This window comes from Hemitrygon akajei, chromosome 1 (assembly GCF_048418815.1).
Source record: "Hemitrygon akajei chromosome 1, sHemAka1.3, whole genome shotgun sequence".
NCBI classification, from domain to species: Eukaryota; Metazoa; Chordata; class Chondrichthyes; order Myliobatiformes; family Dasyatidae; genus Hemitrygon; species Hemitrygon akajei.
Window position 1 is genome coordinate 54,089,932 of NC_133124.1, and position 13,408 is coordinate 54,103,339.

The 13,408-nt window shown below is 39.4% G+C and overlaps 1 protein-coding gene across 3 annotated transcripts in view; it reads left to right on the forward strand.

The window, feature by feature from the left end:
• Positions 1-5,644, forward strand: part of adcy8 (adenylate cyclase 8 (brain)) — a 129,977-nt gene extending 124,333 nt beyond the window's left edge. For all 3 annotated transcript variants that reach the window (XM_073043334.1, XM_073043350.1, XM_073043343.1), the window contains one exon: positions 5,080-5,644. In XM_073043334.1, the coding sequence (XP_072899435.1) occupies positions 5,080-5,567 (488 nt within the window). In that variant the 3' untranslated portion in view covers positions 5,568-5,644. The remainder of the gene's footprint in view (positions 1-5,079) is intronic.
• The last annotated feature ends 7,764 nt before the right edge of the window (positions 5,645-13,408 follow it).

Consider the following 13,408-nt stretch of genomic DNA (forward strand, 5'->3'; position numbering starts at 1 on the left):
AAAGAGGCACTAGAATATTAAATATTACTGACAAATGTCATACTTTCAAATGCTATATTATTTCATGTTGCTTTCTTATAAAAGATTTTCAAGACACTTGTACTATCCAATTGCACCTTAATTTAGGAAATATAACATCTGTCATTGTGAAGGAATCAGTCACAACAGGAGTAGCAGCTGATGCAGAAACTCCATGGCTCACCTTAAAAGACTGACAATAGGCCTGTAAGAACCTTGATTGCTGCTAGACATAGAGAGGTGCTTTCCTCTTAAAATTAACAACTGCAACACTGTAGATCACATAATTTTGAAGTCCTCTCACTGTTGCGGTATTATTCAGCTAATGATTACGTATGACCTCCACTGAGAACTTTTCTATTATCTCAAGGATTTATCCCTGGTCTATTCAATTCTTACAATAATTTTTATGTTCACCCCTAAGCAGCAGAAAGATATATAAGGATGATTAAAAGGTGAGATGAGACATCTGCTCAATATTGTCTGCTCTGAGATGCATTCAGTCAGAATATTCTCCACTGTGCATCTATGGAGTCTATGCTGACATACCAAATCTCCTCAAACTCCTAACAAAAAAGAGCTACTAGTGTGCCTCCTTTCTGATTGCATCAACATGTTGGGCCCAGGATAGATACTTGGAGATGTTGACATACAGGAACTAAACGCTGCTCACCCTTTCCAACACTGACCCCCTTAATAAGGACTGGGGTTGTATTTTCCCAACTTCCCCTTCCTGAAGCCCACAGTCAATTCCTTCGTCTTCCTGACATTGACTGCAAAGGTTTTGTTGTCACACCACTCAACCAGCAGATCACTCAACCAGAGGGTGTGGAAACCATCGAAAGGGTTCAGAGGAGATTTACAAGGATGTTGCCTGGATTGGGGAGCACGCCTTATGAGAATAGGTTGAGTGAATCGGCCTTTTTTTCTTGGAGCAACAGAGGATGAGAGGTGACCTCGTAGAGGTGTATAAAATGATGAGAGGCATTGATCATGTGGATCGTCAGAGGCTTTTTCCCAGGGTGGAAATGGCTAGCATGAGAGGGTATAGTTTTAAGGTGCTTGGAAGCAGGTACAGAGGAGATATCAGGGGTAAGTCTTTTACGCAGAGAGTGGTGAGTGCGTGGAATGGGCTGCTGGCGACGGTGGTGGAGGCAGAAACGATAGGGTCTTTTAAGAGACTCCTGGACAGGTATATAGAGCTCAGAAAAATAGATGGCTATGGGTAACCCTAGGTAATTTCTCAGGTAAGGACATGTTCGGCACAACTTTGTGGACCAAAGGGCCTTTATTGTGCTGTAGGTTTTCTATGTTTCTATGTCTATCTATCTCCAGAATGCCTCCACATTTAACCAACAACAGTGGTGTTATGTGCAAAATTATAGATAGCATTTGAGCTGTGCTTAGATACACAGTCATGAATGTAGAGGGAGTAGAGCACTGGGCTAAGCACACTTCCTTGAGATGCATTTGTGTTGACAGTCTTTGAGTGGAAATGTTATTGCCAATCTATATTGACTATAACACACACAAAATGCTGGAGGAACTCAGCAGGTCAGGACAGTCCTTAAGAAGGGTCTTGGCTTGAAACATCTACTGTTTCTTTGTTCCATTGATGCTGCCTGACCTGCTGAGTTCCTCCAGCATTTTGTGAGTGTTGCTTTGGATTTCCAGCTTCTGCAGATTTTATTATGTTTCTATATTGACTGTGTTCTCCTGATGAGGAAATTAAGGATCCAGTTGCAGGAGGAGGTACAGAGACTCAGTTTGGAGGCTACATGATTAATATTGATGGGTTCATGGTATTGAACACTGAGCTGTAATCAATAAACAGCAGTACATATGTTTTGCTGTTATCTAGACGCTCCAAAGCAGAGTGGAGAGCCATTGCCATTGCATCTACCATAAGCATGTAGCTGTGGTAGACAAATTGCAGTGATCTAGGTTCTTGATCAGACAGCAGTTAATTCTAGCCATGACCAGAATAAATTTTGGACAGAATGTAATGTTACCTTTTTTTATAAAGCTACTCACTTGCACTTAGCAGCCTAAAACAGTATACTACATGCAGTCAAGCAATCTCACAAACAAAGGATCAAACTACAGCTTTATAATCAGAACACATCTACCATCAATAATGATGGATAACTAGATAGCTAATGGGAAGAAGGGTATTTGACAGTGAGTGCTACTAAGAAGGTAGGTAAACTGATACCAATGGGTATCAAAGGAAATTAAGTGGAGTCTTACCTCACAGAAAAGAAGATGCCAGTGAATGTTGGAGATCAATTAGTCCAGCCCCAGAACATCAGTGCAAAGGTTCTTCAAGGCTTGTCCTCCATACAACCATCTTCAGCTGTTTCATCAATGGCTTCCTTCTCATCAGAAGGCAGTCATGCATTTAACTAAAACAATGGAAATATTTAAGTTCAAGTTCAGGTTTAATTGTCATTCAACCATACATAAATTCCTATGAATAGAGCCAAATGAAACAGCATTCCTCTGGGCAAGGTACAAAACATAGTGCTAAGTCATACACAGCACAAAACACATATAGCACAAATAAGATAGTAGTAGACATACGGTCAGTCAAAAAACACAACATAATATAGCTTATCCTTGAGTCCATGGATGTTATCGGCAAGAAAAAGCCTGTAGCAGTCTGCAGATGAAAGCGATCCAGCTTGTCTTCCACCGAGCAAACACTGGAGTGCAGCACAATGCCATCATGGATACTGCGCCAGATTGGCTTTGGCGTCACCTCTCCTGGGTGGCTGCAACAGGCCACACTGCTGCATGAAGCCTAGTCTGTGCTACAACTGACCATGCAGCTGCCCTGCCTTCAGTGACCACCAGTAAACCAGTGAAGCAGGCTCACAGCATTCCATATTACCGATGTCCAACAGGGTCTTTCAATCACAAGGAAAACGACCAAGACAATCACTCATATTTTGACTGCACACCGTCTTTGCTCACTGACTCTGATGACTTCCTATAGCAGGCAGCAACAGGGTCCATACCAAGTCCAGCTCCTTCAAATCCTCTGCTAACAAGCAACTCGCTGACGGGGTAGACCTGCAGTACTTGAAGTTCTCAATGTCCCGGAGTGTCATAGAATAGTAAAAATTGAAAAAAAAAACAGACAATAACGCCTTTGGTTGGCCCTGTAGAGGCAGCTGAACCCAAGTGCGCTGCCATCTTACCAGAAGTCATTAAAACTAGAGGCAAGTAGAAGTAATGAATAACCAGCACTGTTACTTCAACAATGATCACAGTAACAATAATAATAAACAACTGAATAAAATTTGATTGTTTGCTTGAAGCAACGGAGGCTGGGGGGAGTGGGGGTGACCTTATCATATGAGAGGCATAGATACAGTACGAAGTCAGTGTCTGTCTCCCAGGGTGGAAATGTCAAATATAGAGGACCCTGAGGGGGGAAATTTTAAAGAATATTTGCGGGGCATTTTTACACAGAGAATGGTGGTGTCTGGAAAGTGCTGCTGGGGAGGTGGTGGAAGAATACATAAAAAAGAGGCATTCAGACAGACACATGGTCAGGGAACAAAGTGATATGGATCATATGCAGGCAGATGAGATTGATTTAAATTGGCTTGATCAGTGCAGACATGGGGGCCAAAGGGTCTGTACCTAAGCTGTACTGTTCCATATTCTTTCTTTTATGTTCTCTGTTTAACCATGCCATTGAGATCAGGAACCACTTCTAATCAATTACTGATTTGTAATAGAAAGCCATCTTCAGGTAACTAGATGTTACTTCGACTGGTAATTCTTCCTCTGTCCAAAATTAAGATTATTCTTTTAAGTATCTAATTACAATTCACTAATATTTGAAGTAAATATTTATGTCCTTCATTCTGTTATTCATTGGCTTAGTGGCTGTAAATCTTTTGATCTCCCATTTTGCCCAACACCAGTATGATACATAAACATGTTACTATACTAATTTTACATGTCTGATAGGTTTAAATCATTCATTTATATGTTTGATTATTACCTCCCTATTCTCTCAGTTATAAAGTATTACAATGACGCACAGTGGCAGGTAACATGTACTGCATAAAATGCTTCATGATAATAGTAAGGTATTTCTGCAAAAAATGAAATGTGATTTTCTGAGCAACAGGCCTAAGTTGATTCAGCTGCAATTAGTGCAATATTTTCAAAGATAATGTCAATTCAAGACATGAATGTATTGTGTTATGATTTTTTGCATGCTCCAAAATGAATATGTTGATATAATTGAAGTAATTTACCTTGAGTTTTAGAGCCAATTCAATCATCAATACTCAGTAAACTGGATGCATTTTGTTTACATACAGTACATCATTTTCAAATTACGCTTAATCATTATTGGTGATTCTTAAGAACATCACAGAGTGGCAAATTTGCCACTCATGGCTTTCACTCAGTTCTTTTATTTGGTAAAACTCGTGGTAATATTTGCTATATTAATGGCACCATGCTATTGGAAATTGTTGCTGTTTAGTTAATAATGTACACGCACATGATGACTTAGTGCACCCACAATTCTGTATCATTCTGAAATATAAAACTTTACAGATCAAGACGATGCCATAATTATTCCTTGATCTGTGCCAAATGTCTTAATCCAAACTAGTAAACATGAGCTTAAAATAAATGAAACCCAATTTCTACTCATAATCAGTGTTCACTAATCTCTGAAGAAATTTTTTATGAATTTTAAAATAATGATGAACAAATCAAGCTCAGTTTTAATCTGTTACATCTGCTGTATTCTGTGATAGTTGCTAAATTCTTTCTCTGAGATTATGAAACATACTCCTTTAGACAATATTGGGTTTAATAGGTACATTTAATAGGATCAATAGGAATTATAAATCCTATTGAACTTTATTCCATAATTTTTTTCAAGAAATAACAAAATTTCAACATGGAAGGTTTGGTGATTAATGTAATTCGGAAGCCATGCCATCAACTGTCACTTTTGAAGATTTAATACATTGAAATTGCTGAATAATTTACATGATAATGCACTTCTTCTTCTTCTTCTTCCAGGTATTAGCCATGGCTCAGTCGTTGCAGGGGTTATTGGTGCTAAGAAACCACAATATGATATCTGGGGTAAAACTGTAAATCTGGCGAGTCGTATGGACAGCACAGGCATCAGTGGAAAAATCCAAGTGCCGGAAGATACATATCTTATCCTGAAAGACAAAGGGTTTGCCTTTGAGTACAGAGGTGAAATATATGTCAAAGGGATAAGTGAACAAGAAGGGAAGATTAAAACATATTTCCTTCTGGGAAGAGTGCAACCGAATCCACTTATCATGCAACCAAGGAAGCTAACCAGTCAATACTCATTAGCTGTTGTTGTCCTTGGACTTGTACAGTCATTAAATAGACAAAAACAAAAACAAATGCTGAATGAAAATAACAACTCTGGCATAATTAAGGGACACTACAACAGAAGGACATTACTTACTCCCAATATACCTGAGACAGTGCCACAGGTTGAAGGCTCAGAAAAAACTGAAATGCCATGACAAAATTTTCATTGTGTTGTAATTTTGTATTTCTTTTATATATATCTATATACATATATAAATATAAATAAATATATATACACACATATAAATATATAATAAAAAGGTTTACTTTTCTAAAACTGGTCTAGTGTTTTACAGTGTGCCTTGCTATCACTGAGAAACTAATTTCAGTAGTCAAAAATACCAATCTACACGACTACCACAGATGAGTTAATGTATTTCATTCAATACGTCAATACTTTTCATGAGTTTACTATAAATTAAGAATAGTAATATAGTTTATGAAATGAAATTTTACAAAGAGTTGTTATAATAAAAAGAGTTGCTTTTTGAAAGAATGGAAAAATCTAAATCAATAGTCACTTTTAAAAGTGCATTGTTATAAACTCTGGAGGTGCCAATAAACAAAGACACCATTTATTCAATCTGATAGATATAAAGGATTAAGGCATCATTTGGCAGAATTGAAGGGGTTTACCACTGGTTTTCTGGTCAAAAACAATCTTTTATTCAATATTGGAAAAGGTGATTATTTGGTTATCATTTATCTCGGCATGTAAAAATTGATTTAGTACCTGAAATGGATGTGAAGATTCTATATAAATCTAACCATTTGCAAAGTTATTGGAAACAAGAGAAGTGGGACTAATTGGATAGGTGTTTCCAAAAACTCAAAAGGTACAATAGGCTTATCTACAGCTGTGGGCAATTGTCCAAAATTTGTGATTACTTCAGTCCCAGAATATAAAAGCACTCTTCCAGCCACAGGAGAGTGTAGCTGCTTAATTAATAGAGTCTGCAGTGATGAAAGGCTGAAAGCGGATGTGATCTGAGGGCTGGTGAAGGACTGTATCAGCAATAGCCATGCTCTTTGTGTAAGGTAGCCATGGTACTCCAAGGAGAATACTGCCAGGGAGGAGTAATACCAAATGAATACAACCTAAGAATTCCTGCACCTTTGGGAACCTGCAATCCAAATAAATTCCTATATATCGACACTGTCACCTCCAGTAGGTAAAAAGGAAAAGTGGATGAAATATTCTGTCTTTGAGTTACGTACTTGAGTGATCTCTGTAATACAGCAGTGAGCAGCAAACTCAAGAGGCTAGCAGATATCTCCAGCATCAAACTCATGTTCAGTCATTTAGAGTGCTTATGACCTTTCTTTCCACATGCAAACTGACCAGGTACATGTGTAAAACTCTGTCTGAAATCACAGAAGATCGCAGATCGGGCTCATTAAATAGCATGGATTTAGGGTAGGTGAGGATAGTGTTTAAATCTGTCATTGTTAAAGCAAATAGGGTTAAAATTCATGCAAGAGGTGAATTTCAGTGATCACAACAGATGGTGGTGATTTAGACTGGAGAAAGGTGCAGAGAATAAAGCCTAACCAAAAATTCAATTCTATCTCCTTTACCATAGCATTGGAGAGGGATAGGAACAGACAAGTTAGGAAAGCATTTAACTGGAGTAAGGGGAAATACAAAGCAATCAGGCAGGAACTTGGAAGCATAAAATGGGAAAGATGATCACAGGGAAATGTACGGCAGAAATGTGGCAAATGTTCAGGGGATATTTGCGTGCTGCTCTGCATAGGTACATTCCAATGAGACGGAAAGGATGGTAGGGTACAGGAACCGTGTTGTACAAAGGCTGTTGAAAATCTAGTCAAGAAGAAAAGATTACAAAAGGTTTAAAAAACTAGGTAATGACACAGATCTAGAAGATTATAAGGCTAGCAGGAAGGACTTAAGAATGAAAGTAGGAGAGCCAGAAAAGTGGCCATGAGAAGGCCTTGGCAAGCAGGATTAAAGAAAACCCCAAGGCATTCTATAAGTATGCAAAGATCAAGAATATAAGGCATGAGAGAAAAGGACCAATAAAGTGTGACAGTGGAAAATGTGTATGCAACCAGAAGAGATAGCAGGAGTACTTAAAGAATACTTTGCTTCAGTACTCACTACAGAAAAGGATCTTGGTGATTGTAGGGATGACTTACAGTGGATTACAAAGCTTGAGCATATAGACACTAAGAAAGAAGATATGCTGGAACTTTTGGAAAGCTTCAAGTTGGATAAGTCTCCAGGACTGGATGAGATGTACCCAAGGCTGCGTTGGGAGGCGAGGGAGGAGATTGCTGAGCTTCTGGCGATGATCTTTGCATCATCAATGGGGAAGGCAGAGGTTCCAGAGGATTGGAGGGTTGCAGATGTTATTCCTTTATTCAAGAAAGGGAGTAGAGATAGCCCAGGAAATTATAGACCAGTGAGACTTACTTAAGTGGTTGGTAAGTTGATGGAAAAAATCTTTAGAGGCAAGATTTATGAACATTTGGAGAGGCATAATATGATTAGGAATAGTCAGCATGGCTTTGTCAAAGGCAGGTCGCGCCTTATGAGCCTGATTGAATTTTTTGAGGATGTGACTAAACACATTGATGAAGGAAGAGCAGTAGATGTAGTGTATATGGGTTTCAGCAAGCCATTTGATAAGGTACCCTATGCAAGTGTTACGTACCCCATAACTGGGTTGTCAAACCAGCAGAAATGGAACACTTGTTGGAGTCTGTAGTTACTAGAAACTAATAAAGTTTATTAGCAAATTAAGTAATACAGTACACTAAATGCAAGGATAGAAATGTAACAGGTTAGCAATGATAATATACACATATACACAGAAATATAGGAATAGGAATCAGCCAAGCTCTACCGAAGTCTAAGGGTAAATAATCAGTCTTCAAGTGAAGCAGAGTTCAGTTCAGTTTAGTGTAGTTTGAGATAATTGTTTTGGTACCGTTGGAGAGAGAGAGAGTGAGAGATACAGCTGAGATTTCAGGCAAACCTTCCGTTGTTTTCTTGTCCCGTTGTGGTCACCGACTGTGACCCCTCTGTTCCAGATGCGACCATTCTTCCATGGTGAACCCATCACCCAGCCAAGGGTGGACACACAACAGCTCCCCACCGGTCGTACCTTTACACCCTGTGAGCTTCTGGCCAATTCCCGTGAATCGGTCTTCCAAACTCCCACCAACTTGTGGGGGCACAATGCTCTCTTCAGGGTCTCGTGGCGTGTCTGCCTGTGTCTTAGCAAACCCGCTATTTTATCCCCCCCTGATGGGGTATCACCTGTCCATCAAACTTCACCACTTCCTTTTGTCTCAGCAGGAGTGTTAACGAGCAGTTCATGTTCAAAGCAAAATGTCCGTGGCAGTATCACTGCAGACGCCAAAATACTGAATTATGTGTCTCTCTCTCTCTCTCTCTCTCTCTCTCTCTCTCTCTCTCTCTCTCTCTCTCTCTCTCTCTCGTTATCTCTCTCTTATTAGCATTTTGAATGGCTCACCCTTATCTCTCTCTCTCTCTCTCTCTCTCTCTCTCTCTCTCTCTCTCTCTCTCTCTCTCTCTCGTTATCTCTTTCTCATTAGCATTTTGGATGGCTCTCCCTTATCTCTCTCTTATTTAGCAGTATCCGTTCTGCAGCTCTGCTTGGCTTCACACATAACACAAGGCTTATTGAGAAAGCAAGGAGGCATTGGATCCAAGGAGACCTTGCTTTGTGGATCCAGAATTGGTTTGCCCACAGAAGGCAAAGAGTGGTTGTAGACAGGTCATATTCAGCATGGAGGTCGGTGACCAGTGGTGTGCCTCAGGGATCTGTTCTGGGACCCCTTCTCTTCGTGATTTTTATAAATGACCTGGTTGAGGAAGTGGGGGGATGGGTTAGTAAATTTGCTGACGACACAAATGTTGGGGGTGTTGTGGATAGTGTGGAGGGCTGTCAGAGGTTACAGTGGGACATTGATAGGATGCAAAACTGGGCTGAGAAGTGGCAGATGGAGGTCAACCCAGATAAGTGTGAGGTGGTTTATTTTGGTAGGTCAAATATGATGGCAGAATATAGTATTAATGGTTAGACTCTTGGCAGTGTGGAGGATCAGAAAGATCTTGGGGTCCGAGTCCATAGGACACTCAAAGCTTCTACGCGGGTTGACTCTGTGATTAAGAAGGCATACAGTGTATTGGCCTTCATCAATTTTGGGATTGAGTTTAAGAGCCGAGAGGTAATGTTACAGCTGTATAGGACCCTAGTCAGACCCCACTTGGAGTACTGTGCTCAGTTCTGGTTGCCTTACTACAGGAAGGACATGGAAACCATAGAAAGGGTGCAGAGGAGATTTACAAGGATGTTGCCTGGATTGGGGAGCATACTTTATGAGAATAGGTTGAGTGAATTCAGCCTGTTCTCCTTGGAGCGACGGAGGATGAGAGGTGACCTGATAGAGGCGTATAAGATAATGAGAGGCATTAAACGTGTGCATAGTCAGGGTCTTTTTCCCAGGGCTGAAATGGCTAGCACGAGAGGGCATAGTTTTAAGGTGCTTGGAAGTAGGTACAGAGGAGATGTCAAGCATAAGTTTCTTTATGCAGAGAGTGGTGAGTACGTGGAATGGTGGTGGAGGCGGATACGATAGGGTCTTTTAAGAGACTCCTGGATAGGTACATGGAGCTTAGAAAAATAGAGGGCTATGGGTAACCCTAGTATTCTCTTAAGTATGTACACGTTCTGCAAAACATTGTGGGCCGAAGGGCCAGTATTGTGCTGCAGGTTTTCCATGTTTCTAAAAAAATTACAAATTAAACTCCCTGCCAGGCACCTAGACATCTAGAAATCGATATGAAGTTGCTTTGTTCAATGTTAAGTCTGGTTTCTACAGAAACAGCACCGTCTTTAGAAGAAGGTTTTAGCTGCACAGCTATACCACATGGTGTAATGGAGAAAATATAAAATTATATGATTACTTTCATGACCTCAGACATCTTTGTGTGCTTTATAGCTGGAGAAGTATATTTTGAAATATAGTCCTGGTTGCAATGAAGGGAAAATGGCAACCAGATTGCAAGTTCCAGAAGCAGAAGTGTGATTACAAGCTGTTGTGTTTCAGTTTCTGGATAGTTAGTATGTAAACAGTGAAATTGTTATCAACCATAAACAGAAATTGGCCAGAGATAAACGGATTATAGATGAACAGGAATGGCTGGTCTGCAGGGGGTTATTCATTTTGCTCAATTTCACCAACTTTGTATCTTAAAACTGGTTAATTCGGAGGAATATTGTGAATGGGTATACGTATATAAATGAGAAGAGTTGCAAACAAAGACACAAAACTTGCAGTGCTGTATATGGCTAGTTCAGCTGCACACCTAATACACTAAAAAAAAGGAAACAGAATATCAATTAGCTGACAATCACCCAAACACTTCCTTTCATACAGTGACAGTAAAAGAGATTACAAATAAACCATGAAGAATCAGGGGAAAGCATTGTGGCAAAGTACATACTGTACTCGTATATTACACATATACTGTAAATTGGTTTAATTCAATTATACATAACTATTATATCCTAATGTACAAAAAAAAAGTGGAGTTTTGAGTTTTGTCCTTTAGAAAGCTTATTTATTTTCTTGAAGCCTGCTGAGTGCATTAGTCTGCAAATAGGAATCTAAAAGGGATCCATCAAAATGGTGTCTGCAAAAAATCAAACGGTGCCTCAGAATTAGCCCCAGGTGGCCTGGAGAACAGTGATCAGCTACAGTAAAGAGTCACAAGGTAAGATTATATATTGAGTACTGGAGGAGCACATGAGCAGACTGTTGTGTAAGAGCTATTCACTTCTGGACCAGTAGGCCTCATTCTCTTCCTTGCTGTTTGCTATTATTACTTTCTGAACACAGCATCTTCCACTTGTAATATAACAAACAAATGTAAGTAAACTTCCAACTAACTTTTGGTCTAAACGGAAGTCAAAGTCTTCAGTTCTTGAAATGTAAATAGCAAGCACTAATCACCTTGAGGTTAAAACGGGTATTGTCGACAGACCAGCTTTGCACACAAGTTTTGTGGATAATAGACATTCAGTCTGGGAGTAGTAAAGTTCAGCTCACTATACCTGCTTTATCACTGCTCAAGATGCAGTATAAGACAAGCAACACACACAAAATGCTGGTGGAACGCAGCAGGCCAGGCAGCATCTATAGGGAGAAGCACTGTCGACATTTCGGGCCGAGACCCTTCGATGCTGCCTGACCTGCTGTGTTCCACCAGCATCTTGTGTGTGTTGCTTGAATTTCCAGCATCTGCAGATTTCCTCGTGTATGCAGTATAAGACAATGGGTTGTTTAATTTGTGTTTATCAAACAAACAGGCTGACTCTTAAGTTATTTGGTTCAAAGAAGCTTGCAGAACAGATGGATATGTTATTTAGCATATCAATAACTATGATGTTTTTCCAGTTGGAAGATTCTATGTACTTAAGGGAGTTCGCTTCATAGCTTTATACATTATGGTAGATAGCTGAAGAACTATGTCTCCAAAATGTTTTTAGACCATTCATGTTGAAAAGACATCTAAGGAAATACTATATGTATGTGAAGAAGTAGAAAAAGGGTACAAATGTAGAGAGCAGCTCAGGCTTACTAGGAGTGGTTGAAGAATATCAAGAAGAATGATAGGAAGAGGGGGAGAATAGAATCTATTCCTCTAGCTTCAGTTTCCGCAACAGACAGTTTGCTTGTCCACATCATGTATGTCTTTTTAATATATAGGAATTTTGGGTATCCCTTGAGTTTAAGAAATGCTTTGTGTTTTAGAAATGGTTTCTAATTGGGAAATAAACATTTAAGATAGAAACCCTCTGAGAGCTTTAACTGTGTGTTGAGAATGTATGGATTTAAACCTGTATCACAGTAAATAAATGAACTGTGTTTTAAACTATGCTAGCTGGAAATATCTTCTCCTTGATAGGGAGGGGGTCCTCTGCTCAAATAGTGAGTATTGGCAGCTAAACTCACTGCGGAGAATAAACAAGGAAGTGAACTTATCTTTGAGAATTGGGTAGGTACAGTATAATCTCCCTTTAGTGAAGGTATTTGTGGTTATTTACTGTATATCCAAATCTTTCTTTGAGTTTAGAATCTTCACGGTCAGCAAGCCCAATACCATCAGTTGCAATTTCTTAGAATGAACAACAATTTTTTCTTGAACTTCAGTTACTCCTACACACCTTTCACATCTATTGATGCATTAGAACTAGAGTCATTGCCAAATTTGACAGGAATTTATAATAACTCAATAACACAAAGGAACTAAAGCCCAATTAAATTAGTTGAGGCAGAGGCTTTGATAATAACTTATCTTCTCCTAAAGAAAGCTGGAAGTTATCAGCTACATACCACAGCTACAATCTGCCTTTGTATCACATAACTAGGTCTGTAGACAGGACTTTAAACTAATTAACAGGGAGATCGATCCAACAGCTTGAAAAGGTATGGATAAGGTAAAAGGGCAGGTTAAAGCAGCAGAGGCTATTGAAATCTCCAAAATAAAGTATAACTTCAGGCAAGATTGAGACAAAATTGAAAAGAAGGGTGATGAATACAGGACTGCACAGAGTACACCAAATAAGGTAGATGACATTGTAGCGCATTTAGAAATTTACAGATATGAACGTTGTGTGCACGAGAGTTGTAGCTGAAAGGAGCTCACAGCTGGGAGCTTAAAATCCAAGGATACATATCGTATCAGAAGGACAGCCAGGTGGGCAAAGGGGATGGGGTGGCTTTGTTGGTTAAAGGTGATATCAAATTCTTAGAAAGAACTGACATAGGATCAGAAAGCATAGAATTCCTGTGGGTAGAATTAGGAAACTGCAAGAGCAAGAAGACCCTGATGGGAGGTATATGCAACCCTTTGAACAGTGAGCAAAGTTGTGAGGTACAAATTATAACAGGAAATAGAAAAGTCATGTGAAAAGGACAATGTTACAATAATCATGGG